This window comes from Camelus bactrianus, chromosome 28, assembly GCF_048773025.1.
Source record: "Camelus bactrianus isolate YW-2024 breed Bactrian camel chromosome 28, ASM4877302v1, whole genome shotgun sequence".
In the NCBI taxonomy this organism is placed as follows: domain Eukaryota; kingdom Metazoa; phylum Chordata; class Mammalia; order Artiodactyla; family Camelidae; genus Camelus; species Camelus bactrianus.
This window is the reverse complement of record NC_133566.1, coordinates 19,969,487-19,997,080: the sequence shown is the minus strand read 5'-3', so window position 1 is coordinate 19,997,080 and position 27,594 is coordinate 19,969,487. Positions and strand designations below refer to the sequence as shown.

General features: G+C 45.9%; 1 protein-coding gene across 2 annotated transcripts in view; it reads left to right on the top strand.

The window, feature by feature from the left end:
• KCMF1 (potassium channel modulatory factor 1) overlaps positions 1-6,407 on the top strand; it is a 66,128-nt gene extending 59,721 nt beyond the window's left edge. For both annotated transcript variants that reach the window (XM_074354704.1, XM_074354705.1), the window contains exons 6-7: positions 9-291; positions 4,290-6,407. In XM_074354704.1, the coding sequence (XP_074210805.1) occupies positions 9-291; positions 4,290-4,551 (545 nt within the window). In that variant the 3' untranslated portion in view covers positions 4,552-6,407. The remainder of the gene's footprint in view (positions 1-8; positions 292-4,289) is intronic.
• Positions 6,408-27,594: the final 21,187 nt, after the last annotated feature.

The following is a 27,594-nucleotide window of genomic DNA, read 5'->3' as shown; positions in this document are numbered from 1 at the left end:
GTTGGCAGAGCTTTTATCTCAGTTGTCAGGCGTGAGACGTTCTGCAGGAGGACAGCTTAACTCTTCTGGCCCTTCCGCTTCTCAGTTACAGCAGCTGCAGATGCAGCTGCAGCTGGAACGGCAGCACGCCCAGGCCGCGCGCCAGCAGCTGGAGACCGCGCGCAACGCCACCCGGCGCTCCAACGCCAGCAGCGTCACCACTGCGGTCACGCAGTCCACGGCGACGGCCAGCACAGCCAACACGGAAAGCAGTCAGCAGGCGCTGCAGAACTCCCAGTTTCTTTTAACAAGGTAGTCCGTTCACTGGGGTGGCTCTGAGAAGCGCCGTGTGATGGGCGCTGCGCCGCCTGGGGCGGTCTCTTCTCTTTCGCGCTCACCGCTGTTCATCTGGGGTGAGCGGTTTGAGCAAAGATTTTGCCTTTGATTAAACCACTAAAACTCACAGATCTCTAATCAAAACTGCGTATTCAGTACTTCCTAAGAAATATGGAAAATAATCATTTATTTTAGATAAACTAGAAATGCTGATGGTTCTGTTCTAACAATGTATCATCTTCTGATGTGAATTTCTTTTTGCACGTGGCCTGTAAAACTTAAACACAGTATCATGCATACACGGGACATGTCTGTACATTTATTATCATAATCAACGTTGTCTTCTTATTGCCAGTTTCAGTCTGTGGTGGAATATTAAAAGATTTTATAACATGGTGGGATTTTTTTTTTTTTTAGGGTAAGATACTTTGTTCAATGTTAAAGGTTAATTTTTTTAACTTTTTTTATTGAGTAATAGTCATTTTACAATGTTGCGTCAAATTCCAGTGTAGAGCACAATTTTTCAGTTATACCTGAACATACATATATTCATTGCCACATTTTTTTTTCACTGTGAGCTAGATGGTGGGATTCTAAGTCCCAGGGTTAGCACACAGCAAAGTAACGGTTTAAAATATGGTTCAGCACAGCGTGAAAAATACTTGGCACACACAGCAAGTGGCCCTGCAGTAGGGTTCTTACTTGCTTCTGAAAGCAACCGTTAGCAACTGAATCGAATCCTCTGCTGAGACTTCATAGGCATTTTGTGTGACTTTTAAAACTAAAAGCATTTTAGGAGGAGCAGGGGTGAGTAGACTTAGGTTTAACAGATAATGAATCTTTCTGGACTCATTTGAGCTTTTAATGGAATCGGAATATAAAGTAAAAACTGTAAAGTGAAGAAGGAAATTGGTGTAATGTATCAGTTATCTCCAAAATGTAATGTGTGTGACAATTAGGAGGAAAGATTATTTCGATGTCTATTTCTTTTGTCTCATACGTTGAAGTGTCTCTGTGAGTGCAGTGGCACGTGAGCATCGCTGTAAATAACATTGTGGATGCAGAGTAACGGATGTCTGCAGACCCCACAGGCAGGACCCTTGTTGAGAGCCCCAGCCCTGCCACTTCCTAGTTGGGAGCTTAGGCAAGTCACCTCACTCCCCCCGACCTCAGCCTTCTTGGGATCTCCCACGAGTTTTGCTGTTTGAGGAGGAAGTGGAACTCCGATGTGCGTGTGGTCTGGCTGAGCACCTGGCAGATGATGTAAGGCCCTGTTAATGGTACTTATTGTCATTTGTCCTGGGTCTAAGGAGAAGGTTCAAGTGGGGGATTTACCTTTGGATTACCTCTGCAGAGTGAGTAACTGTGACTGATTATTACTGCTTCGGCATAAATCACAGAGCCACAGGCGGACCCGCCCTTCTGCCACGTAACCTTACCTGTAGGGACTGGGCGGCAGCAGGCCTGGCACTGGCCGGATCGGGGTGCCTACCTCAGAAAGGAGCCCTGCCAGCTGTGTGCTGCGAGCTCACTGCCGTGGGGGTGCAGTGGATGTCTTGCCCCAGGGCCGTTTGGAAAAGACATCTTCCCAGTCTGCCCTGTTGTGGTTGTTTTTGTCTCCTGCACTCCAGACTCGATGGGCCTCCTCTGGGACCTTTCTGTGTGCAGTTGTTCCACACCAGCCATCAGCCAGCAGCCAGGGCCCAGTGCGGCTGGCTTGAGCGCTTCTCTCACGTCCCGGCTTAGCTCCTGGAAGGCTCCCTTCTGCTGTCCGGTGTCATGCGTTGCACAGCACCTCGCGATTTGTAGACTCCTTTCCACATCTGCGTTGTATTCTTTGATCCTGACTCGTGGTTTTTCTAAGGCAATATTTCCCCCGAAGTATTCCCTAGAACTTTATATATCCTAAGGAATATAGTTATTTATGTTCAGTTTTTTTTTCTCTGATGAATAAGTTGGGCAAAACTAAGTAACAAAAATAGTTTATTTACCCTGGGGCTTCTCAGAACTTCAGATACATTATCGTGCGCGCTGTGAGTCCTCAAGGCAGTGAGGGCAGCTGCCATGTTTCCGAGGGAAGCCTTGCCCGGCCGCACAGCTCTCCTGCGCATTAAGCAGGCCTCAGGCTTCATGTTGGGGCTCCTCACCCAGGGCAACTCCTGTTCCTGTTGCCCTGGAACCGATGGTGGGACGCAGTTTCTTTGGGATCCAAAAATGGCTCCCCTTGTAGGAAGCAGTTGCGTAAGCGCGTATGTCAGACTCCAGTCTTCGGGCAGCGGGGCCGGCTCGTTTCGCTGCCCAGTCTGGGGGTCCTGACAGGCTTTGCTGCTACGCCTGGGTCCCGGGTGGAGTTTGGCCCTTCAGGAAGCCCGGCCCTAGAATCGATGTACCTGGTACCTAGTACTGATCTGCTCCTCAGGAGGGAAACATTTTCTCAGTTATTTCCTAAAAAATCAGAACAGTAGTAGTAGAATCATGTGCTTTTCCAAAGGATGGGGGCCTCGGGCTGTGTGTTTCTGGTTTGCCTGCTGGCTGCAGACGGCCTTCTGCACTTCCTTTACAACAGGTGTGACTTCGGTTTGTTTCTCTTTTGGGGGCCTTTTCCAAAGCTCAGGACGTAGAATGCATTCATCTCTTAACACTTCGGAAGCTTTTGACTTGAGCATATTGCTCCGTCTCCTCTTTCATTAGAGACTCTCTTAAATTCTTAGTTTAGTTTCAATCATAAATGTCGTCAGTCACTTCCTTTGGCTTTTATGTCGTTACTTTCCAGATCCTGTTGGGTTCTTTCAGTTCTGAAACTTAGGTCTTTTGTTTTCCAGTCATAGATTAGTCACTCCGTGGTTTTGAGCTCGATAGCTAGGCGATTCCTGAGCAAGTCCCTTAACCTCTCCCATTTCTTCTTCCTGTAAGTTGTTGATGATAATGAGCCGTAACTCGGAGGAGTTAAAAGAGAGAATCCACACAAAAGGCACTTAAAACAGAGCCTGGCCCATAGTGGGTGCCCAGTGTGCCTCTTCCCTTGTTGCTGTGGGACCCCGTGTCTTTCAGCACAGGGAGGGCGGCAGGGAACAGGTACGGGCGGTGGGCGAGCGTGGGCTCCGCTGACCCCGGCTTCTCTGGGAGAAGCACCTGTGGCGTTGCCTGCTGGGCCTCCTCCCGCTGTCACCGTCTTCTCCCTGTTTGTCACTTTTCCTGACCCCAGTGCTCCAACTAGTTTCCCTTTCCTTATTTGCGACTAAAAATGTAGAGAAAATTAGCACTGAAACTAAGTGAAATTTTGCGTAAGTCATTTAACAGGTTAGTAACAAGAATTTAGCTCTTAACATCTGTCTGGAATCTGCGGGTGAACCGCTTCCCAGGGTGACACAGGTCTCATGAGTGCCTGTGTCAGATGAGCAAGCCGGTAAACCCTGGGTCACCCTGCTCCCGGGGTCCTTGGTGGGAGAAGGGCAAGTGTGTGTGTGAGTGTGTGCGCCCTCCCAGGCTTCTGGACGTATCTTCATTTCACGAGGAATTAGGTGGAAGTAACAGAGAAAAGTCAAAGGAAGAATGCTTTGATTGCCTGTTCTAATCACTACAGATTTTGCTGCGATCGTGGCTGCTACTTTTCCGCTTTTTTCTACACACCGCTGAGATTCTGGTTAGGGAAACCACTCGCCCAGACATCTCATCTGTTAGAAATTCCGCTTTCCTTAGAAAAATTTTCACCACGGTTTTCTCTAAAGAGAGTGTGAGAAGTGCAACTGTATTTTTTTCTCATTGAATCTAATTAAAGCAGAGATTGCACCTCAGGGTAGCAGCACTGCTGCCAGCGTGGGGGACTCGTCCCGACGTAGTTAAGGTGATAAATCAGAGCGCGGTGTTCCGGTGCCGGGTCCCAGAGCCTGAGTTTCGCCGCCTGTGAAGCAGCTGACCGTGCCGTTGTTCACTGAAGTTTTACCAATGAGATCTTCTCTGTTTAATTCACGCAGGTTGAATGACCCTAAGCTGTCCGAAGCAGAGCGCCAGTGCATGGAGAGCGAGCGCGCGGACCGCAGCCTGTTCGTGCAGGAGCTGCTCCTGTCCACGCTGGTGCGCGAGGAGAGCTCGTCCTCAGACGAGGAGGAACGGGGGGAGATGGCAGATTTCGGTGCTATGGGCTGTGTAGATATTATGCCTTTAGATGTCGCTTTAGAAAACCTAAATCTGAAAGAGAGTAATAAAGGAAATGAGCCTCCACCACCTCCTCTTTGATGACACCCCAATCCGCAGACAGTGTCCTCTGTGCTGTATTTGCCAATGAAAGTGGACAACAGCTATCTTGGGTTTGTTTGGTGATTGTAACTTCAGGTCTGTCACTCTTGTTACATTGTGTACATTCAAAAGGAAGAGAGAAAAAATATATGATAATCATTTCCACTTAACTAATTTTTACTTCTAGCAGGTAAATGTAGGTAGCAGTGCAGGGGTGACCTCTGCTTCCTGTACCTTGACATGCAAAAGGCTCTCCTAATACTCCACATTCAAACTGAAGAGGAAAATTGAAAATCTCTAATGAAGCTGCTGTGTGTATTTATGAATATTAATGAATAAAAACTGCTTGGATGGTTTACCTTAACTACTGCATGAGGTTTTTTGCAGCGTGCATGAGTTTTAGTGACCTTGTTATTTAAAAAACTAAATACAAGGAGTAAAACTTCAACAAAAATAAAAAGCCCAAAGCTTTCCCAAACATTATTCAATGGTTACGTGGCGAAAAGCATTACTTGACGAAGTAGCTTTTGAATAATGTCCGCCTGAATCACCTTTCTCTGTGTGCCTCCCGCACACAGGCCAGCTCTGCAGTGGAACCTGGGGTCGTAGCCGGGGTCGCGCTCCGCCCTGTGTGACTGTCCTGTCGCCCTGTTAGTCACCTTCCCGCGTGGAGCTCAGCCTGTCTCTAACTCATCCACAGAAGACACACCAGTAAAGCTACTGTGAGAAACTGCTGCAGGCGTCTGTGTGCCCTGAAAACAAATCCTGTTCTGTTTGTTTAAAGTTTTTACTTTTTGTGGTTGTTTAAAATTTTTTTCAATTGTTAAAATATGTTCTATTCAGGTGTAGATGAATTTCACTTATTCACTGTTCAACAAAGTTAACCTGAATTATGTTGTCTTTGTTTCTGAAAATCTCACATTCTCAATCATACTCCGCGTTGTTTGTGTATTTGCTTCCTAGTTTGCTGAGACAGATCAAGTATCAGGGGAGCTCTGAGGATTTGCCTTCCCAGACTTTGTCAATATATTACAACCAAATTCTTACTGCTAACTTTAGCACCTTTTATTTATTGGGTTTTTTTTTTTCAGCATAAAAAGTAAAGCCTTTTAATTGAATCATGCCACCTATATGCCTATATTATTAATCCTATATGTAAAAAAAAAATGTACAGCTTTTTTGGGTTTGTTTTGGGGTTTGAAGGGGCCGGGATATTTTTTATTTTGTTTCCGTTTTTGTGCATAGACTTTCACGATAGCTCCAAGGCAGGGACAGCGGGTTTGGGGGTTGGGGGGCAGTTTTTGGAATGTAAATTTAGGACTTTTAAAAAAGGTGCGCACAGCTTCTGATAAATTTATAACTAGACTTAACCTAATCACGTCTCGTTCCAGCGCTCTCTTCTCCGAGCCCTCTCCTCCGTCTCCCTCTTTCTCCTGTAGTCCTTTCCTGTCCTGTCTGTGTTTCTGTTTCTTCAACACAACAAGCATACAGACTTGAGCACCCTCCGGGGTCCTCCCGAGAACTGTGAAGTCCATGCTCATCTAGGTGTAACCAAAAAAGAAGTCACCCCACACGTCTGAAAAACTGTTGCTTCTCCTCCTCTGAGACTTCAGACTTCAACAACTTCCAAATACCCTAGCATCGTTTTCTTTCGTTTCTGTGATGGAAAATGTTTTCAAGGAAAATTTTACCCCAGACTTCTGGGTATACTAGAAGTCCGGTCCAGTAGGGTTTTTGGTTTTTTTTTTCAATCGGTTGTTGAGACGTTTCAAAAACCAGTTTTCAAGCTGTGGTCTTTTCACACACATCTTCTGCATATAAGTCACACATTTCAATAAAGCATTTTCAAGACTGTTGACCACTTGGCTTTCTTTGCTGTTGGTGAATTAAATTAACCTAACCATTATTCAGAGATAATGTATCTCCAGTCCAGGTTTTTGCTTTTTTGTTTTGTTTTTTCCTTTTCATGCTGGACATGGAGGTCCTGACTTTGTGTGAATGCATTACTTAGGATATGAGAGATGGAAACCGCCAATTATGTGATTTCCCTTTTCTGCACAAATTCTGAGAAAATGTAAGATCCTTCGTTTTTTAACAGGGTTTGAGGGAACAACTGTCAAGTCCAGGCAGGTCAGTTTAATTTAGATGTTCAGCTTGACACTTCAGAAGACCTGAAGGTTCCTAAGAGTCCATCTCATGTAGAATACTGTGTATTAATTATTTTCTGCCAGATATTTCACAAATACCTCACCGCATCATGTATGTAATGAACAATAATGTATTAGGGCAGAAAGACACAGATTATCAATATAAAAAATATATTTAAGCCCTTCAAATTCTTGTGTCCTTTTTCTTCAGTTTCTGAATTAACATCATATTATTGGAATCACTGAATAAAAATCATTGCAAAGACTGTGATGTAGAGGAAAGAAAATCAATATACCAGTGTTTATTTTGGCTGCAGCTTCAATTCTAAGGACCAGATCGTGAGTCTTGAGAGGTTGTTGAGTTTGAGTATCTAGGGTATGTGTCTGTAAAGTGTTCCACGGGTCTTGTCTTTACTCTTTGTTTGGAAATAAGTGAAGCCTTTCTGCTCAAGGTGTTCTGAAAGGAGTTTAACGACATGACTCATAGAGAACCCCCCGGAAAATGTGGAGAGGAAGCCCTCCAGGGGGGTGTTTGAAGGTTTATTTGTTCCTATTTCTGTGTAACTTATGAAATAGAATGTGCTGTGTGTTTTAAGAATCCCCAAGCAATTCCTGCTGAACTAGAACTGTGGGGAGGGGGGTGTGTGCGTGCTCCTCACTCCTGGGTGTTCAATCAGAAAACAATGGAATTTGGGGATTTGACCAAAATAGTAGAATCTACCTCGTGACTTCCTCAGATTGCATTTCATTCATTCGTTTTCTAAAATACTTCAGCTCTTTTGGGCATATAGAAATGCCTGTGCTTTTATGGCTGTAGCCTTAAGATACGATTTCTGTGATTGGCTGCAGTGAAGTGTTCGGGTTTCTATCTAGGTTGTATTTTGGTCGGTTGATTGGTTTCCTTTTTAACCCGCAGACTTGGAGCCGAGGTTTGTTACTGAGCAGTGGGTTCTTCATTTATAGTTAGACCCAGGTGGTGGATGAGGAAGCCCCCCTCCCTGTGGCCCCCAGAAGAAATAGCGTTTGCAGATTACATTATGAGAATAACGGAAACAACAGAAAAGTCCATCCCGTTATCCTCTCCCTCCCCCCAGTTCTCTTCCGGTCTCAACGTTTGAATTTTCGATAATGTACAGAGAGATTGAACGATCACTAAGCCTGCTGTGTGTTTTCTGGTCTGTGAGCCACAATTAAAGACAGACGGGTGAGGAGTTCAGAGTTCTCCTGATGGCCTCTCACGGCGAGGTTTTCTCTTCCCGTGGGTGTTTTGCTCCACGGCTCTTGGGTGTGACACAGACTTCCGTGACTCATAGCTCTGTTTAAGGGCATACAGGGCGAGGTGGGCAAGAGGAAGGAGTGGAAGGAGGCAGCTGGAGGGAAAGAGCCTTCTGAGTGAGGTCCCTGCCGCTGAGGGCGTTCAGCGCGAGCAGGTAAGCCCTAAGTCCGCCGCAACAGCCCCGTGAGCCAGGAGTGTAGAAAGGCTGCCCGAGTGCAGCTGAGGCCTGGGAGCGGAAAGCTCTTCAACAGCAGTTTCACAGCAAAAAGCCCCGCGTCCGCATGCGTACGTGAGAGGTCTGCTGTGAGCCTCACCGACTTGCACGCACAGTTTTGGAGGCACATGGAAAATTGATTTCATGTGCAGTAATAAGTAAAATGGGGGGTCTGAAGGCTTCCCAGAATTACATGCTGAAGTGCACGCTGATGCTGCCTCAGGGGTCATGCTTTGCTGTGCTCTTTAAAGTTGCGCTGGACACTCAGACGGAGTCACTGAAGCCCTGCCTGCAGGTGGAGGTGGAGCGCGGTTCAGGTTGGAATGTGAGACGGAACAGCTGTTGGCAGGCTTTCTGCTCATTGGTGACAATGTTGTGAAATTCTGTGGCTTTAAACACAGCCTTAATCTGAATGATTTCATCACAGTATTCCAAAGCCAGATTCAGGTGACTGTTTTTCAGAATGGTGTGAAAACCTCACTCCCCGTGCCCGTCCACTGCAGCCACGCCGAAGTGATGCTTTGTCTTTGATTCTGAGGGCTCGTTACCTCTGGATGCTTCTAGTGTTCAGCGCATCTCTGGCAAATAGTTGTTCTATAAATAAACATGGGCCTGGGAACTTCCTTGTTTAAGGAACCCGGCAGCAAGCCTTGCTAACGTGGTTAGCAGATTCAGATGTGAAAGATTCTCGCCTGTCAGGGAGGCTGGTCCGGGACCTAAAGTCCACGTGGCCTTTTGGTCAGTTGCTGTCAGGGGGGCAGTGCCTTGGTCAGCCTCCTCAACTTACAAAGGACCGTGCTCCCCTCAAGTTCTCGGCTTGTATAAAGTCAGCCGAACTTCACAGCAGCTAGTGAAATAGGTTGCTTGATTAAAAAGGCACCCTTCAGTGCGACTTTGTGTCGCTTGGTCGTTTTCCTTGGGGAGCGGGTTGCGTGCAGACGTTGAAGAACGTGCGTGTGTGACCTGAAGCCCCTGTGGGCCACGTGCACACAGCATCCTGGGGCCGCGCTCCTTGAACCTAGGCTGCTGGGTTTTCTAGTCTGAGGTCGTCACTAATCCCTCAGGAACCTAGTCTTTCCCTTGTCTCCTTTACAGACCTTGGGCTTGGCCTGTGGTTTGCTGGCTCCTCTTGCCTCCGTAGACCACCATCACCCCGTCCTCCCTCATTTATACACACTAGTTGGGCTCTCAGAAGGTCCAGAGCTTTGGGCTAAGCATTATTTACAACTTGCAGTTTTTACAGACATTCCCCCCATAAGAGAGTTCTCCAGAAATAATTCCTGGAAGAGCCTTTCCCTCGCCCAGTTGGGAGTATATTCAAAGGTCACCAAGCCTGCTGCATCTGGTGGGTAAAGTGACCGATCTGATCTGGTGCGTGAGTGTGAGCTACTGCCTTAAGTCTTGCTGTCGGATGGGGGTGAGCGTGTTTGGAATCCGGCCTCACACACAGAACATCGACCCGCATTTGAGAACGAAGCGGGCACAAAACTGGGGCATCCTGTCCTGTGAGCCGGATGGAGTCCTATTTTTCTAGGTGTTCTGACCACACCTTGTGTGGTTTAGAAGGCTAAACACTTGACGTGGAAGCAACAATATTCTTAAGGTGAGATTGTGTGATACTCCCAGATCAGCGAGAGCGGCAGAGCTGGGGGACCAGCCCCAGCCCCAGCCCCTGCAGACCGAAGATCTCGTGGCTCCTTAACACCCTCACCCCATACGCTATTCCAGCCAGTCTCGAATGCCTTTCATTTTGTCTATGAGAGCCTCCCGGGACAACAAGGCACAAGTTTCACGAGTGAAAACCCACTTGGGGGTATGCAGTGTGCTCATTAAATTCTGCTGAATTGCAAAAGGGCATGTCATTGGAGTGTGACCCAGTTGGATGTCAGCCACCTGTTCGCTGACCCCGCTCTGAATTAAAACTTACCTTGAAAAATGTCCCCCAGCGGTATTTTAAAATAAATGACAAACATTGTAACAGGCTCCCAGACACACTGGGTCCTTACGTGGGTTGTCTTTATAACAGCATCACTTGGCTCCCCGGCTTACCTGTGTTTTCTGATGTGAATCTATTCGCGGGTACATCTGTAAACTGTGTTGTCCACATCTCTTTCCATTTCATTCATGTGGAGCTTCACTGTCTGGGTGGCACCATCTTAAGATATTAGTTAGGACAGAACGTGTGGCACTGGGTCTCAGCTGTTCTGCAGGGAATTTTCTATAGTCTAAAGGAGCCCGTGAAGATCTCACTCCTCCTCTAGTCCCGCTCTGCTTCCTCGCCTGTTTCCCTCTGTCTTCATCTGTGTGTGTGTGTGTGTGTGTGTGTGTGTGTGTGTGTGTGTTTCGCTACTGCTTCCAGTGACACCGGAAGTTATAGCTTCATTTGCCTGCAGAATTTTCAGGACCCACCCTCAGACCCACTGCTGAGGGCACTTGGCACGCCACGAAGACGACGCTGAGTCTGAGGGGTGAAGGTGTGGTCTCTGCTCAGCCCAGACGGAGACAGTGGACCCCTCACCCCCCTCACAGCTTCACAGGACACATGCGACTAGAGCAGGGATGGGGAAGGAGCCAGAGCGTCGCCTGCACGACACGAGCCCCACCCGCCCAGGACTGGCGAGCGGACAAGGCTTGCTTCTTAACAATCTTTATTCCTCTTCAGAGTCCTCGTTGGCTTTTTGGCCGTTGTTGGTTTTTCCCTTTTTGAACAGCCAGATGCCTTCAACGAATAAAAGTGGGTTAAAATTGATGGTGAAAACCATCAAACGTTGGCGTCTCCCTGAACAAGATCCTCTCACTATCTTCTCAGGCTCTAAGGGGCTGAGACCGTGAGGTGGGGGGTGTCTGGGAAGGAAGATGGGTGTATCTTTTAAAAAACACTTTTGCTCTATTTCAACAAGCCTTTTCGTTCTTTGTAGTGCATTTTCCAAGTGCTCACCATTCTGTGGTTACAGAACACCAGACAGGTCCATCCGATTAAACCCAAACCCACCATGCAGACTTTCTGGTGCTTGTCCAGTGTCCCTCGTGCCAGATGATTTTTCACACTGCCTGGTTCCAAATTGCCTTCCGGGCAGCCAAGGATGGACAAAGATTTCTTAAAGGATGCAGGACATACGGCTTTCACACATACACACATACACACATACAAACCCCGGCTTTCTAGTAGTTGCTACTGTATCCCTATGTCTGCAACATTTGGCACATAGTAGGTGCTCCATAAACATTTATGGAAGGAAAGAATGAATATCGTGGGCCAGATTCTGTTCATGGTTTTTATGATTTTAAAAGCACACACCAACGTAAAATGCTCAGCCACTGTGGAAAGAGCTGGGCAGTTCCTCGAAAAATTAAACACACAGTTACCACATGGCCCACCAGTTCCACTCCTAGGTCTCTGCCCAAGGTAACTAAAAACGTATGTTCACCCGAAAATTCATACAGGAATGTTCTTAGCAGCATTGCTCATAATAGCGAAAAAGTGGAAACAATCCAAGTGTCCTTCAGGACATTTGGATAAACAAAATATGGTACATCCGCGCAGTGGAGTATCATTTGGCCATAAAGAAGAATGAAGTTCTTTTTTTTTTTTTTAACTTTTTTTTGAGGGGGAGGTGATGAGGTTTATTTTTTTGTATTTTTTAGTTGGATGTATGGGGGATTGAACCCAGTACTTCGTGCATGCTAAGCAGGTACTCTACCAGTGGGCCCCACTCCCAGGAATGAAGTTCTGACACTTGCTACAACTTAGATGGGCCTTGAAAACCTTCAGGTAAGTGAAAGAAGCCAGACACCAAAGGCCACACATTGTACGGTTCCATTTAAATGAAATGACCAGCATAGAAACCGCCCCCGCCAAGACAGAAAGTGCATTAGTGGTGCCCAGGGCCTGGGGGGAGGGGAGAGTGCAGAGTGACAGCCAATGGGCTCAGGGCTTCTTTGTGGAGCGAAGAAAATGTTCTAGAAATAGGTCGTGGTGATGGTTGCACAATTCTGTGAATACACTAAAACCCACTGCATTGCGTACTTTAACATGGTAAATGCTATGTGAACTTTATCTAAAATAAACTTATATACCTGTGTTAGATATTCTTTAAAAAAAATTTTTTAATGGAGATACCAGGGTTTGAACCCAGGACCTCATGCATGCTAAGCATGAGCTCTACCGCTCCCTCTAGATATTCTTAACATCCCCAGCTCACAGATGATGAACTAAGTGTAGGGGAGCGGCTCTGCCCTGGGGCCCAGCAGCGGCCGCCCAGCAGTTCCTCCCGGGGCGCGCTGCCGTGAGGCCCTTTCTCGCCTGCCTCCCCACCATTCAGGAGCCATTTCCATTTCTCATCCAGGCCCTGGTTTCAGTTTTGGGCAGCCCTTTCCACCTGTCTCCTCGGCGGCCACAAGGATGTGTCTGCAGCCCCTGCATCGGTCCACAGAAGTCGGCTGGAGTTGACAGCAGGCTTTGGCAAAGCAGAGCGGCCACTGCCCCTGCCATCTATTAACCAGACCTCCGGCTCGGTGTCATCCCATGGGACTAGACACCAAGCTGCTGACACCACACTGCTTTTGCTTTTGCTTAGCTGCCCAGCAGCTGTCCCGTCGGCCACCACACTGCTGCCTTGGGAATGCTTAAGCCTCAGAGTCAGGGGTGAAATAAATGTTCCCAGGTCCCACCACTGCCAGAGCCAAGGTGCGCTGACTCAGAGCAGACAAAGTAAAATCCATCTGGCATGACCTCTGATACGACAGCACACTGAAATTAGGACATTTCTAGAAAACACAAGATGAAACACAAGATGGTTTGTTCTTCTACCGTTCTTCTCTGGCCTCATCAAAATTTCTGCCTTATCTTTACCACAGTAAATTCAGAGCAGGCAGCCCACAGAAGTCTCTCTGGGTATTTAGATGGGCATCCTTGGGAGCATTTTGGGGTAGGACCCTTAAAGCCACAGCATAACTTTCAGAAACACTGGCCTAGGAATGCACGTATGTTCCTCCCCCCGGGTGAGAAAGTCACCTGTGTTATATACTTAATGTACACTATGCTCTGCTGTATTTGAACGTTGCCTCCAAAATTGCCGCTGCGGTTTCCAAAGGTTGGAGGTCATGGTCCAGCAGGAGTACTGACCTCATGGTACCTCATGCCGGCTTTCTTCAGTTACCACCCTGACTTTCCAGCTGCCTCTTCTGTTCTCGCGATGGACAAGATTGGCGAATTCCTGTGAACTAGAGGCACCAGATCCTGAACCATTTCTGCTTGTGTTTGTAGTCGGAGGGATCACGTCAGCAGTGCCGGGAGGGAAGCAGGCAGTGGCCGGGCTCCCCTCCTGGGTCCTCGAGGCTGGCGATCAGCCATCATGTACGGGCTCCACGCTGTCAAAGAGGCAGGGAGGCCTGGGAAGTGCCAGCTGGGGGACTGAGGCCCAGCGCAGTGTGAGGTTGGCGCAGCCCCTTGCCTCCAAGTCTGACTCTCCTGTTCTGCAAGACGAGGGCACTAGCTTCCTGTGGATGAGCAGACATCACGGCCGTGAAATCACCTGGCCGTCTCACACCAAGAAGCCTCCAGCAGGTCCAGGGAGCAGAGGTTTGGGGCAAATACATACTTCCATGTCCCGAGCCACGGGGAAGTCTGTCCTTCCCACTCTAAGAGCAGGAGGGCATCGTCTGGTGAGAGACTTCTGAACAGTCTCAAAATCAGGGATCTGAGCCAATCCTCCCATCACCTCAGCAACTTCCAGCCTTTTATGCAACTGTGGTCGGAGTCAAGCCAGCAAGAACCGAGCTAATCTAGCAGAGCATTTTTCAAGGAGCCTTGAAAAGGAGGTGGCCTTGTGCTGAAGACGGCTTCTGAACGACCGCAGTAGACTTGGCAGCTCATACATTGCAGCAGAGGTAAGAGTGACTGTTGCCACCCTACTTAGAGAGAAAGGAACCTGCCAGCATCGTAGCTAATGTTTATTGGGCTCTTAGTTTGAGCCAGGAATTTATTTGTATTATTTTATCATTTCATTTAATTCGCTATCATTACCCCATTTTAGAAAGGATGGAACCGAGGCCCAGAAGGGTTAAGTAACCTGCCCCAGGTCACACAGTGCTGTCCAAGGCCAGAGAGGGTGTGTCTCCCAGCAGGGTGAGGTTCGAGGATCTTCATTTAAGTTCAAACCAGAAAATAGATTTTTTAAAAAAGTTTCTTCCATATAGCACAGGGAACTATATTCAATATCTTGTAATAACCTTTAATTAAAAAGAATATGAAAACTAATGTATGTATGTATCTGCATGACTGGGACATTGTGCTGTACTGCAGAAATTGACACATTGTAACTGCCTGTATTTCAATTTTTAAAAAATGAAGTTCAGGATGTGACCACCTGGGGGCAGTAGATCAACACCAAATGGAAAGGCAACCCCTAGCCCAGCCCTCAGCTCTTGGAGGTTTCCAAAGGGTCCGTTTTCACCCTTGTTTTTAATAGGTTTCCAGGGCAGTAGTGCCAACTGGTGCTGGGGCCGGACGGCCTGGGATGGGCGCTGCCTCCATCACTTATGGGCTGTGTGATCTGAGGGAGGTCCTTTATCTGGCCTTCTCTCCTTGGCCAGGGCTCACGCCGCAACTCCAGAGCAAGGGAAGACAGGTGGCAGCGCGTACCTGCTTGAAGCCAGGGGGTTGCAATTAGCACAGCAAGCAGCAAGGCTGAAGTGGCAGCCGACGGTGGGCCAGAGCAGAAGGGAGTTGTGGAGACGGTGACAGAGACATCTTGGCATAGCCACAGGCAACATAGCCAGCCAGCCAGCACGGGTGCTACTCACACTGAAGCATCGGAAGAAATCCAGGACGGTGATGATGACCAAGAAGCCACGCCCCCTTGCCTAATTTCTCCGCTGAGCCAGCTTTCGAGCCTGGAACCCACTGATTAAAGAAGAGGCTGGAACTCCAGGAAGAAGGACCCGGCGACACGTGACAACTGAACTTGGTAATGTTTCCTCTGGCCTTCTCCCTTAGGGAACTCTGGATATTTACTTGGGGAATTGGGCATCATGAAAAAAAAAAGCCTAAACATTTGGAGGACATTTGCCCAAGACCCCCAGCTGACTTGGATAACCTGAGACCCAAAAGGTGATCATGGCCGCTTGTTAACAGACAGGAGCATGAAGGGCTGGGGAATAAATGGCGATAAATGGAGTTCTGGCCCAAATCTAGTTCAGAGAAGGTCCACCGAGTTTTGTTCTGCCCGTGGTCACTTCCCCAGGCCCCCACTATGTGTTAGGGATAGACGAACTTGACAGTTGGCTTAATCCCTAGAGTTCTTTTAATTACAGTGACTTGAATGGGTATGTAATGGCATCAAAATGTGTTTACTTTTCCAAATTGACTAATGATATTCAGCGTCTTTCATATGCTTATTAGATATTCACATGTCTTCTTTGGTGAAATGTCTATTTTGCCCATATTTTAATTGGCTTGTTTTTCCTCTTACTGAGTTCAGTTCTTTACACATTCTGGAAAGAAGTCCTTATCACATATAGGGTGTGCAAGTGAATTCTCGCATCTGGTTTATCTTTTTCATTTTCTCAATAGTGTCTTTCGCAGAGCAAAGGTTTTTAATTTTGATAAAGCTCCATTTTGGCTGACTTTAAATTCACATAGCATAAAATTAATCATTGTAGAGTGTACAATTCAGTGGCTTTTAGTACATTCACAGTGTTGTAAAACCACCACCAATTTGTCTATTTTTCTCTCATTGCTCATGCTTTGATGTCACATTTAAGAATCCACTGAAAAATCCAAGGTCATGAAGATTTCCCCTGGGTTTACTTCTAAACGTTTTATGGTTTTAGCGCTTATTTTTAAGTTGTTGATCCATATTGAGTTAATTTTCATATGTGGTGTGAGATAAGGGTTCAAATTCCCTCTTTTGCAAGTGGATATCTGGTTTTCCCAGCGACATTTGTTGAACAGACTATTCCCCTTGGCACCCTTGTTAAAATCAATTGCCTGTGAATGTACGGGCTTATTTCTGAACTCTCCATCCTCCCCCATTGCTCTGTATGTCAGTTCTATTCCTTGTGCTGGTACCAAACTGTTTTGACTTTCTGTTGTTTTGTTTTTTGAGGAGGGAGGTAATTAGGTTTGTTTTTTGTTTGTTTTAATGGAGGTACTGGGGACTGAACCCAGGACCTCTGCATGCTAAGCACGCTCGCTACCAAACTGTTTTGACTACTAGAGCTTTGTAGTAAGTTTTCAAATCAGGAAGTGTGAGTCCTCCAACTTTGTTCCTCGTTTTCTATACTGTTTTGTCTGTTCAGGGCTACTTGCAAATCCATATGAATCTGAGGACCGGCTTTTCCGTTTCTGCAAAGAAAGTAGTTGGAATTTTAAGAGGCATTGCATTGGATCTCCAGATTGCTTTGGGAGGAATTGCCATCTTAACAATGTTAAGTCTCCTATCCACGACGTCTTTCCATTTATTTTGGTTTTCCTTCATGCCTTTCAGCAATGCTTTGTGGTTTCCAGTGTACAAGTCCTTCACTCCCTTGGTTAAATTTATTTCTAGGTATTTCATTCTTTTGAATGCCTGTGTAAATGCAGTTGTTCATTACTAGTATGGGAAAGCACAACTTGTTTTTGTGAGTGAATCGGGTACCCTGCAACGTTGCTGAGTTTGTTTATTAACACTAGCAGGCTTTTGTGAAGTGTTTGGATTTTCTCTACATAGAATCATGTCGTCTGCAAATAGAGTTTTACTGCGTCCTTTCCAATTTGGATGCCTATTATTATTATTATGCCTAATTCCTTGGCTAGAACCTCCAGGATAATTAAATAGCATGGGGAAGTGGACATCCTGGCCTTATGACCGACTGTGGGGGAAAGCTTTCAGGTTTCCATCGTTGCCTCTGATGTTAGCTGTGGATTTTTCATGAATGCCCTTCACGATGTTGAGAAATTCCTTTCTATTCCGAGTTTCCTGAGTGTTCTCATCAGGAAAGGCTGAGTCCCTGCGTACAGTTCTTCCCGGTACATACTTAGGAGTGGAATTGCTTGATCACGTGCTAGTTCTGTGTTTAACGTTTTTGGGGAGCACCTTACTGTTTCCCACAGCAGCTGCAACGTTTGACATCTGTAGCAACAATGCACCGGGGTTCTAATTTCTCCACATTCTCACCAACATTGTTATTTTCCATTAAAAAAAAGCCATCTTTTTTCTTTCTTTTTTTTTTTTTAGCGATCTTAATTAAGGTGAAGTTGTATGTCAGTGCGGGTTTGGTTTACACTTTCCTAATGACGAGTAATGTGGAGCATCTTTTCGAAAGGCGCACAGAACCTGCCAGGTCCTGGGCGTTGGGCGGTGTCCTGGGCCAATAGCTTGGAGCAGTAACCGGAACTACACAGATTCTGACATCCGGACCCTGTGTAGACGGGGCCAGAAGTGGGTAGGGAGAGACAGGGGCAGGGACTGAGATGAGATGGGAGCCATCGGATCCTATGACTCACCTGCCCTTCACTGGCAGCGGAGCTGAATTTTAAATTTTTATTTAACAAATATTTATTCAGGACTGACTGTGTGTCAGTAAAAACTTTGTACACGTTAGCTCGTTTAATCTTATTAAGCTTATTAATTCCATTTGCACACATGAGAATTCCAAAGCACAGAGAGATTAAGTATTTTGCCCCAATTCACCCAGGAAAAGGATGCAGATACTGTCAGCCAGCCTCCAGAGTCCTTGCTCTCGATCACTGGGAGAGAAATAGTCACCTTCCAAACTAGAAGTGCCTACTGTTTTCCCTGAGTTTGAGAGTAACCAAAGAGACATAAAAACACCTGAACAATGTAAAAGGGCACAAACAGAAAAGGAAAATGAGCCCATGTATGGACAGAGGGATGTAGGTACAGAGTCTTCAGCTAGTTTTCAACACGACGTATCAAAACCAGCTCTGGGGAGAGTAAAGTAGCAAATCCAAATGAAGACAGCCAGGCTCAGTGTCACAAGACTGGGGAGTGGGAAGGGGAGGGTTCGGACTGGGAGGAAGCATTGAGAGTGGTACACAGTAGCCAGGGGGGGTGCTCTAGAATGGAAGGCAGCGAAGGGCATGTACCAGGGGGTCTGAGGAGACCCACAGGCCCGGGGATGGGAAGCTTTGGGACTTAGGAATATTCCAGGCCTGCTACTGGGCCCTCGGGAGCAACGCCTCACTCTTGGCCATGGGCACAGGTGGGCACTGAGCTGGCAGGAGGCGGGGGACACCCAGCTCAGGTGGATTGACCCCCTCTCCTCCACGCTCCCAGCCCGCTGATGGGTCTGGGGGTGGCAGGGGAGCGTGAACTTTCCTAGATCCCCCATCCAGCGTGCCTTAATGAGCCCCATGGGGGCTCCAGTTGTCAGTCACCCTGGCTCCCTGCCCAACCTTCATCTTAGGGAAGAGGCTGATGAGAAGGGATACTGGGCATAGCGGCAGCAGGTCCGTCCAGCAACTGGCAACGTTGCAGAGAGGCCAGTGCCTCCCCGAGGCCGGAGGATGAGGATCCTGGGCTCCAACAACAGGTAGAGCCCCTGAGCAATCGCGCTTTTTCCCTTTCCTGACTTTTCTAGGAAGGCCTAGACTGCTTTACTGCCTTAGGGTTCCTGCCGAGTGTGGTGTTTCTGGGGGAGGTCGAAAGCTTGCCAGCCTGTGGCAGGTCAGGCGGTGCCCTTACAAGATGTGCAACGAGAGCCTAGGAGGAGGCCTGATGTCCGGGTCTGTGGCGGCCTGCTTAAGTCTGCTGGTTTCAGGAAGAGTCAGCTGGTCCAGCAGCCCAGTTCGGGAGAGAGCATTACATGAGATGCGAACACTCAGAGGCAGGGAATATTGGGGTCCCTCTGAGAAGCTGCCAACCACAGCCCACCTTCTGGCCCTCAGGGATTCAGGTCCCTGTCACATGCAAACTCCATTCTCTCCTCCCCAAGGCCCCTCAGTCTCCGTCCATTACAGCATCAGCTCAGAAGTCCAGAATTTCAGGATCTAAATCAGGTCCAGCTGTGGATGAAGCTCCTCAGGTGTAGTTCCAGCTCTCGGATGTGGTTCCTCTCTCTCTGGATTCGTAAAACTGAAAAGATGAGTTATTTGCACCCTTCCCCCCACCACCCCCATCACAGTGGTGGGACAGACGTAGGGTAACTGCTGTAGACATTCCTGTTCAAAAACCAAGAAGCTGAAGGGCGAAGGAAATTGTTGGTCCATGGAAATTCCGAAATCCACCTGGCTAGACCTTGCAAGTTCCTTGACTAGTTTTCAAGGCGTGGGAATGACTGTCCATGACTTTCGGCCGCGCCCGGTAGGCTCTGGGCTCCGCCTCCGAGCCCACCCTTCCTTTGTCACGATGGGCAGTGCGTGTTTACACCTGAATGGTTTGCTCAGCCTGCTTCCTTTCAGCAAAATTTTGGAGTTCCAACGGCCTTTTTTCACTTTGTACATCTGTTTTTTTCAGCCCAAGCCAGTAGTGATTCCACTTACACAGTTTTCTCAAAAACTCTGTGGGTCTCCTTTGAATCTCACTGGGGCTCACCCCATTTAACAGAAATGACTCCCACAGATCTCTTTAAGACTAGCCCTTCTCTACCTTGGGCTCCTGCTGGGGGACAGAGCTCGTAAGTGTCCTAGAGGTCCTATTGTTTGATGGGAGAGGGTCTGGAAGGAGTACCCTAATTCTCCTGAAAAGGCCTTTTATGTGACTGAATAATACTCCGACTTTTTCACCTTTTTGAGGTCTTCACAAAAGGTCGTGTAGTCCTACCCTGGTTTATTGCCAGACCGTGTTTTCCTGGGAGCGCTCAGAAGCCATTTCTTTAGCACAGTTTGTCATCCTCAAGAGACTGAGAACTTTGAAAACCATCAAGTCCTGGCTCCTTTTTTTTTTTTTTTTTTTTAATGGAAGTATAGTTGATTTACAATGTTGTGTTAGTTTCAGGTGTACAGCAAAGTGATTCAGTTATACATATATATACATAATTCTTTTTCAGGCTCTTTTCCATTATAGGTCACTACAAGATACTGAATATAGTTCCCTGTGCTGCGTTAGGCTTTCTTGAGTCTGCCTGATGAGCTTTCAAGTGTAACTACTGAAAGAATGGCTAAAGTGTAAACAACTTTTCGACTAGGAGAAGGAAAAAATAGAATAAGAAAACAAAATTTAAAGTCGTTGTTTCAAAAAGACAAAAAAGGGGGGAAAAATGAAACGGCATCTTATTGTGCTTTTAATTTGGATCTCCCTGAATTTTAATGAGAAATGTTTCATATGTGTGTGAGCCACTCATGGATTTCTGCATTTTTTTTTTTTGCCCATTTTTCTTTTGGATTCAGATTCCACCCCCATCTTATGTACCTGTGGGAGTTCTTTATATGCTCACCTTACAAATCTTTTAGTCGGTATGTGTGCTGTGAACACCTTCTTCCTTTCTGAAATTCAATCAAGCAACAACACTGTTGGGTCAGACGTTTTTGGAATGATCTTTGGAGGCTATGGAAATTTTTTTAAAAATCAAAGTAATACATGCACATAGTTTAAAACATCAAACAATGACTAAAAGTCTATAATAAAGTAGCTAATCTGCTGGTTCTCCCCTCCTCTCCCATTTTTGTCCTCTCCCCAACTCCTTAGAGGCAATCACTTTCAATTGTTTTCATTTTTTGTGAGCATGTACCTCTGTATTTTTAAATAACATGCACACTCTGTCATCGCTTAATAACCAGTCTTGTTCACTATTCATTCACTATTCACTGACATCCCATTGTGGCAGAAAGGGACTTCAGCTCTCTCAAACCCACCCTCCCCACATCCTTCTCTCCTTTCAGTATGTCACCATTTTTGGTGAAATTGATAATCAGGGTTTCCATTATCATGACTAGGAAGCTGTTCACAGCTAAGCCAGGTGGAGTATTAAGATTACATTTCCTTTCTGACACAGCCTTTTGGGTTTGCATCATTCTTTCTCATTTGTTTAGTTTTCTCTCAATCTCTGGCCAAGTCTTCCCCCACATTCCCCCAACTCTATGCAATGCCTCTTAGTACGATCTTCCATAGGGTCGAACATCTCCCGTCCGCTCTTTCCAGGAGACACATCCCAGAGGCCTCGTCCTCTGTCCTCCAGTCTGAACTGGCTGGTTTCTAGGTGTGAGCAGCTTTCTGAGAAAGGACACATTCTTTTGTGTGATTATTTGCTGGTTGGGCCATTTTTCACTTTGAAAGTCTGACACCTTTGTTTCATGGACACTTGATCGATAGTTTGGGTAGGCCTGGGATGAGCTCTTGGGTTAAAAAGCATTCTCACCCAAGGAGGAGGGTACAGCTCGGTGGTAGAGTGCATACATAGCACGCACAGGGTCCTGGGTTCAATCCCCCGTACCTCCATTAAATAAATAAATAAAACTAATTACATCCCCACTAAAAAATAAAAAAAAAAAAAATGAAAAAGCATTGTCACCCAGTATTTTGGAAGTGACTCTCCATTGCGTTTTATCTTTCAATACTGTCATTCCTTTTTTCATTTTTGTTTTGTTTTGTTTTGTTTTGTTTTAGTAGAGGAACCGGGGATTGAACCCGGGAACTGGCACATGCTAAGCAGGCCTCTGCCCCTGAGCCATACTCTTCCCCGCTGTCATTCTTTTTAAAAATGAAAGATCATCCTATTCTAACTTAATGAACGCAGTATCTTCTCTCTCTAAGAATATTAATTACAATTTCTTTGAGACGTTCCTCTGCTCGACCATCTTGGACTTAAAAGTCCCCTCTGTCCTACAGTCAAAATTAAACTGTAAATCGGCATATATGCTGTTATTTAGCCTCAAGTCCCCACGGTGGAGGTCCTTGAAATGATCCTCAAACTTCAGTGTCCATCCCAACCCCCCAAGGAGTTTCTAAAAACTGCACGTCCCACTCCAGATGCGCTGATGCCCTGGGTCTGGGGCGGGGCTCAGGAATGCAAGCCCTTAAGGGATTCACACCGAGTGACTCCCCTCGGAAGGAGTTCTGCCTCTGGGTGTCGGGAATGAAGTCAAATTACAGTTCTGGCTCTGTCTTGGCCCTGCAATTTACTTCGCCCTTGTGGGCCTCAGTTTCCTGGTCCCCACAGCAGAGATAATGGCTGCCTGCCTTCCTCATCCCATGTTATGCAGACCAATAGGCATGATGTCCCTGAAAATCTCTGTAAACCACGCAGCCCTCTCAGGATGGAAGGGAGGACTGTGGAGGGAGGGTATAGCTCAAGGGGTAGAGTGCATGCTTGGCATGCAGGAGGTCCTGGGTTCAATCCCCAGTACCTCCTTCCTCTAGGAGTAATAAATGAATAAACCTAATTTCCTCCTCCCATAAAAAAAAAAAAAAAAAGAAAGGAAGGAAGGAAGAAAGGAAGGGAGGACTATGACGATTCGTGCTGCACGACCAGCTGTGGTGGGTGTTCAAGCCCGACCACAGGCCAAGTGGTGTGACCTGGCCTCGGCAGCTTGAGTTTGGACTCAGTGGTTCTCAGTCTTGTCTGACCATCAGACTCACCTGTTGACAGCAGGCACCACCTCTGGAGATTCTGATCTAATTGGTCTGGAGGGGGCCTGAGCATCCGGGTGTTTAAGACGCTTCCTGCATGATTCCCACATCAGCTGAGGCTGAACCACAGGCTAGGTCATCTGGAAGGCCTCTCCAGCCAATTCTAAAAATAATCCAGGGCCTGCTGGGACCGCCAGGCCAGAGACACAGATGGTGGTACCGGATGGGCTGGGGCTACCACAGCAGTTCTTGGCTCCCCCATCTCTGCTCAGCTCCAGCCAGACCCTCTCCACGACCAGCCGGGCCCTCAGTTTGCCATGGGGGAGAGCAGCTCAGGCTATGAGGGGTCACAGCTGTGCACCTGGCAGGCCGCCCCAAGACACGGTTCGATGCAGCCTTCTGAGAGCGGGGCAGGCGGCTGCGGGGCTGTGGTGGGGGGTGCCAGCTGTCCGGGGGGCCAGCTTGGTGCTGAAGTGTTTGTAAACCTTGGGGAGTGAGGGCTTCCAGCTGGGGGAGGGGATACTGCCTTTAAAATTTTTTTTCTTTAAATATCTTTTGAAAACAATAGGGTCCTACTGTACAGCACAGGGAACTATATTCAATATCTTGTAATAACTTATTATGAAAAAGGATATATATATGCATAACTGAATCACTATGCTGTACGCCGGAAACTAACATGACGTTGTAAATCAACTATACTGCAATTAAAATAAAAGTCTTCTGAATTTATTAAGAGAACACATGATCATTATTTAAAAAAAAAACACACACTTCAAAAATACATAACAAGGTAAGAAAAAAAAAACAAACCCCAAATCACACCTAATACTACCATCCAGCAATAATCTCTGTTAATATTTCGGAATATTTCCAAATGTCTGTTCATGTCATGACCCTGACAGTGATGTGTTAAGTGTCTACGCCAGGGCAGGCAAGAACGGAGCCTCACGTGGACTACCTCGGGAGAGTGCCACGGGACACAAGGGGGTAGGTACTCCTGTGACTCTGTGCTTGTAGACAGAGAAACAGGCAAGAGATCTGCCCGCGGTGCCCAGATCTGTCCGGCTTTAGCACCCCATCACTCTTTCCTCCCAGCCACTAAAGCAGATGCAAGTGCACATGAGAGGCATCCTTCAAAAGAGAAAGTTCTATGTCCTTTTTTCCCTTAATATCTCCTGACGTTCCCCCCAAATCATTGAAATGCTTCTGTCATTTACTAGTCATCAAAGAAAAGCCCCATTTTTCACATGGCACATTGACGACATTTTAACTTACTACACACACACTGTGTTCAAATGCCTTGACTCAGGAACCCCATTTCTAGAAAATTACCCTAAGGGGGGGGTGGCGGAAGGTTTAGTTACAAAAGCATCCACTGCAGCTTTCTTTAGCGCTGTGAAAAATGCTGTGCAAAGTAATTTGAATTGACTTTTATTTCAGAAAATGATGCCAGCCCTGAAAAATCACATGATGAAGTGTATTTACTAGTACATGAAAATATTTCTGGTATATGGAAAGCAAAAGAGAGTAGGATTTGATCCCAATTTGTGAAGTTTGCATAACGAATCCCTGTGAATTAAATGACAGTTCAGTCTTCTTGTTACCCCAAAAAAATTAAAAGAGGGGGACAGAATCTCTCCAAATGTGTAGGGCATGTTTAGGATGGGCTGAATTCAAATATAGGTTTATGGCACACTCACAGTTCCCTCTGTGGGTAGGAGGGCCTGACGGACTGCGGAGACAGGCAGACAAGTTCAAGGAGAGACCTGTGTGAGGGCCAGAAGAGACCTGCCCAAGTAAAACCCTGAGTCAGGGCCAAGAAACTGGTTTCAGACATGTGCCCCAAAGCCACCGTGACAAGGACAGAGCCTTGGCGTTGCAGGTGCCAATTTGCAAGCAAGTTGCTTCTCCCACGGGGAACCGTGAGGTGCGGCTCCCCAGAGAGCAGGAGAAGGCCGTGTTTATGTCAGTGATGGTTAATAGCACCCCTGAGCAATGCTGGACAGGCCAGGGTTTGCAAGTGTGTGTAGGAACGGCCTACAAACACTTCAGTGTTACCAGTTGTATCTCTGAGTGGAGGGATCAACCAATAATTTTGTATTTTTTGATATTTCTGTATTTTCTACATTTTTTATCCTGAATATATATTACTTTTAAATAATCTTAAGGAAAATGTCAAATATACCAAAAGTAAAGAGAATACATGTCCATCAGTCAGCTTCAACTTTCCTCAACATTCTGCCAATCTTACTTCATGTATCCATTCACCAACTTTGTTTTTTTCTGGGGTATTTTAAAGCAAATTCCAATTGTCCCATCTTAGGCCAGTGGAAACCCCTTCAAGTTGTCTCCTGTGTCCTTTTCAAACGGCTCCATTAGATGCTTTCTGATGCAATAAGATGTCCCTGCACTAGGAGACTATGGACATGAAAAAGTTCACCTTTATGACGAAAGATATTTACGAATGGGTTTTACATGGGTTGGTAACTTGAGGTGTTCTGTTCCTTCTTTGTGTATCATCTGTGGTGATCAACTCACACATTCAGCAACGGCTCTTGGTCCATTTGGATGGTTCTAACAGACTGCCATAGACCAAGTGGCTTGTAAACAGCAGAAACTTATTTCTTACAGTTCTGGAGGCTGGGAAGTTCAAGGTCAAGGCACCAGCAGATTCAGTGAGACCCACTTCCTGTTTCACAAACAGCTGTCTTTTCACTGTGTGGATGTGAAGGCGCAGGAGAAGGCTCTCTTTTATAAGGGCATTCATCGCATTCCTGAGGGCCCCACCTTCAGGACTTGATCACCTCCCAGAGGCCCCACATCCAAATACAATCACACCGGGCGTTAAGACTTAATGTATGAATTGTGAGGGGACACAAACCTTTCGTCAATTGCAGGCTGCAAAATTGAAAGGCGCTTAACTACAGATAACAACTATTTGACAAGTAAAGGGGCTAATATTGTTACTGGCTACTGGGATTTCCAAACAGAGTGAAGTTTTTATTTAAAAAAGTCACAAACAGTGAAAAAGCTCCAAAAGCAAATTATTTAGTAGCAGGATTTGTTACCTGGGGGGGGGGAAGTCATACTGTTGGTGAGAATCTAGTAATTCCACATATAAGATGAAAGTTGTCTGAACTCTAAAACAAGACACAGGGGGAGGGTACAGCTCAAATGGTAGAGCACATGCTTAGCATGCACGAGGTCCTGGGTTCGATCCCCAGTACCTCCATCGAAAAACTAAATAAATAAACAAACCTAATTACCTCCTCCTGCAAAAAATCCCTACAGACCTAAAGCAAGTTGCAGTGTGAGAAAATGCAAAGATTCTGTTCCCCCAAAATCCAGTAGGGCACTGTGTTGATGGCAGTCACGTGATACCGAAGAGGTTTTGTGCAATACACTAAATCAACAACATCTCTGTCCAGGCTGGTGAGTCAACAGGTTTCCCCAATAAATATCACAACTTAAAATTTGTGATATTTGTAAATAATAGTAGATTTCAAGACCATTTTTTTTTCTGCTGCAAAGAGCTGCTGTATAATCCATTAAGAAGATACAATTGTAAACACACATGCAGCTAACAAAGAGCTCCAAAATACATGAAGCAAAAAAAATGACAGAATTGAAAATATATACGGACAATACAACAATAACAGGTGGAGATTTCAATACTCAAATTTTTTTTCAATACTCAATTTTCAATAATGGGTAGAACAACCAGAAAGAAGATTAACAAAGAAAAATATTTGAGCAGCACCATAAACCACGTGGAACTAGCAGACATCTGCAGACCACTTGCCCAACAACAACAGAACGGAGCCTCCCCAGTGCACACGGAGCATCCTTGAGACAGATCACACGCTAGACCATAAAGCAAACCGCAATCAATTTAAAAGTGTGGAAATAATATAAAGTATGTTCTCCAACTACAATGAGATGAAATTAGAACCCAGTGACAGAAAGAAATTTGGGACACTCACAAATAAGTGAAAATTAAACAACACAGTCCTAAGTAACAACTGGGTCAAAGGCGAAATGAAAAGAAAAATTAGAAAATACTTAGAAATGATGGAAAACAAAGACACAACAAAGCAAGAGAATTGTATTCAATATCTTTTAATAACCTATAATGGAAAAGAATCTGAAAAAAAAAATATATATATCAAGTCACTTTTCTGTACCCCTGAAACTAACACAAGGTTGTAAATCTATTATACTTCAACTATATATATATATACACACACACAAATATTTAAAAAAGAAAAAAGTTTGCCTATAAAGCCATTTTTAGTTTTCAGTGGCAGAAAAAAAGCCCCCACACGCCATATATCACAACTCATTAACATCTTATATAGTAGAAATTTGTAATAAGACTTTAGATCTTCTTGAATAATGTAAAATACTCATGTGGGAAACGTTTTCTAAATGAAAGGCTGGGGATTCCTTTACCAACACTAGTGACTTGCACTGGAGTCGAAATCCTTTGTGATTGGAAGATCCACAAAAAAAAGACTGTGCTAGTAAGTTAAGCAAAATGCATAGGCCACAGGGGGAAAAAATAACATTCTCTACTCGAAAGAGCATTGTCAATTATTCTGGACGATTATATTTACATTTCACAAATCATGCTAATGTACCATGAGCTGTGGGTGTAATTTTTATGTAAGGTTTCCTGGGACCTAAAACTCATTTCAGGAGTTCCTCTGGAGTGAAAAAGACTGCGAAAGACTGCTCTGTGGGTAACCATTTGTGCTTTCATTTTTTTCTTTAGAAAAATATCAGCAAATACATTTATATATTCACATTTCCACACTTTTCTCCCCCAAAGAACAGCATACCGTGGACGATTCTGTCCCTTGCTCTCCCCCATCTAGCAACGTATCTTGGAAT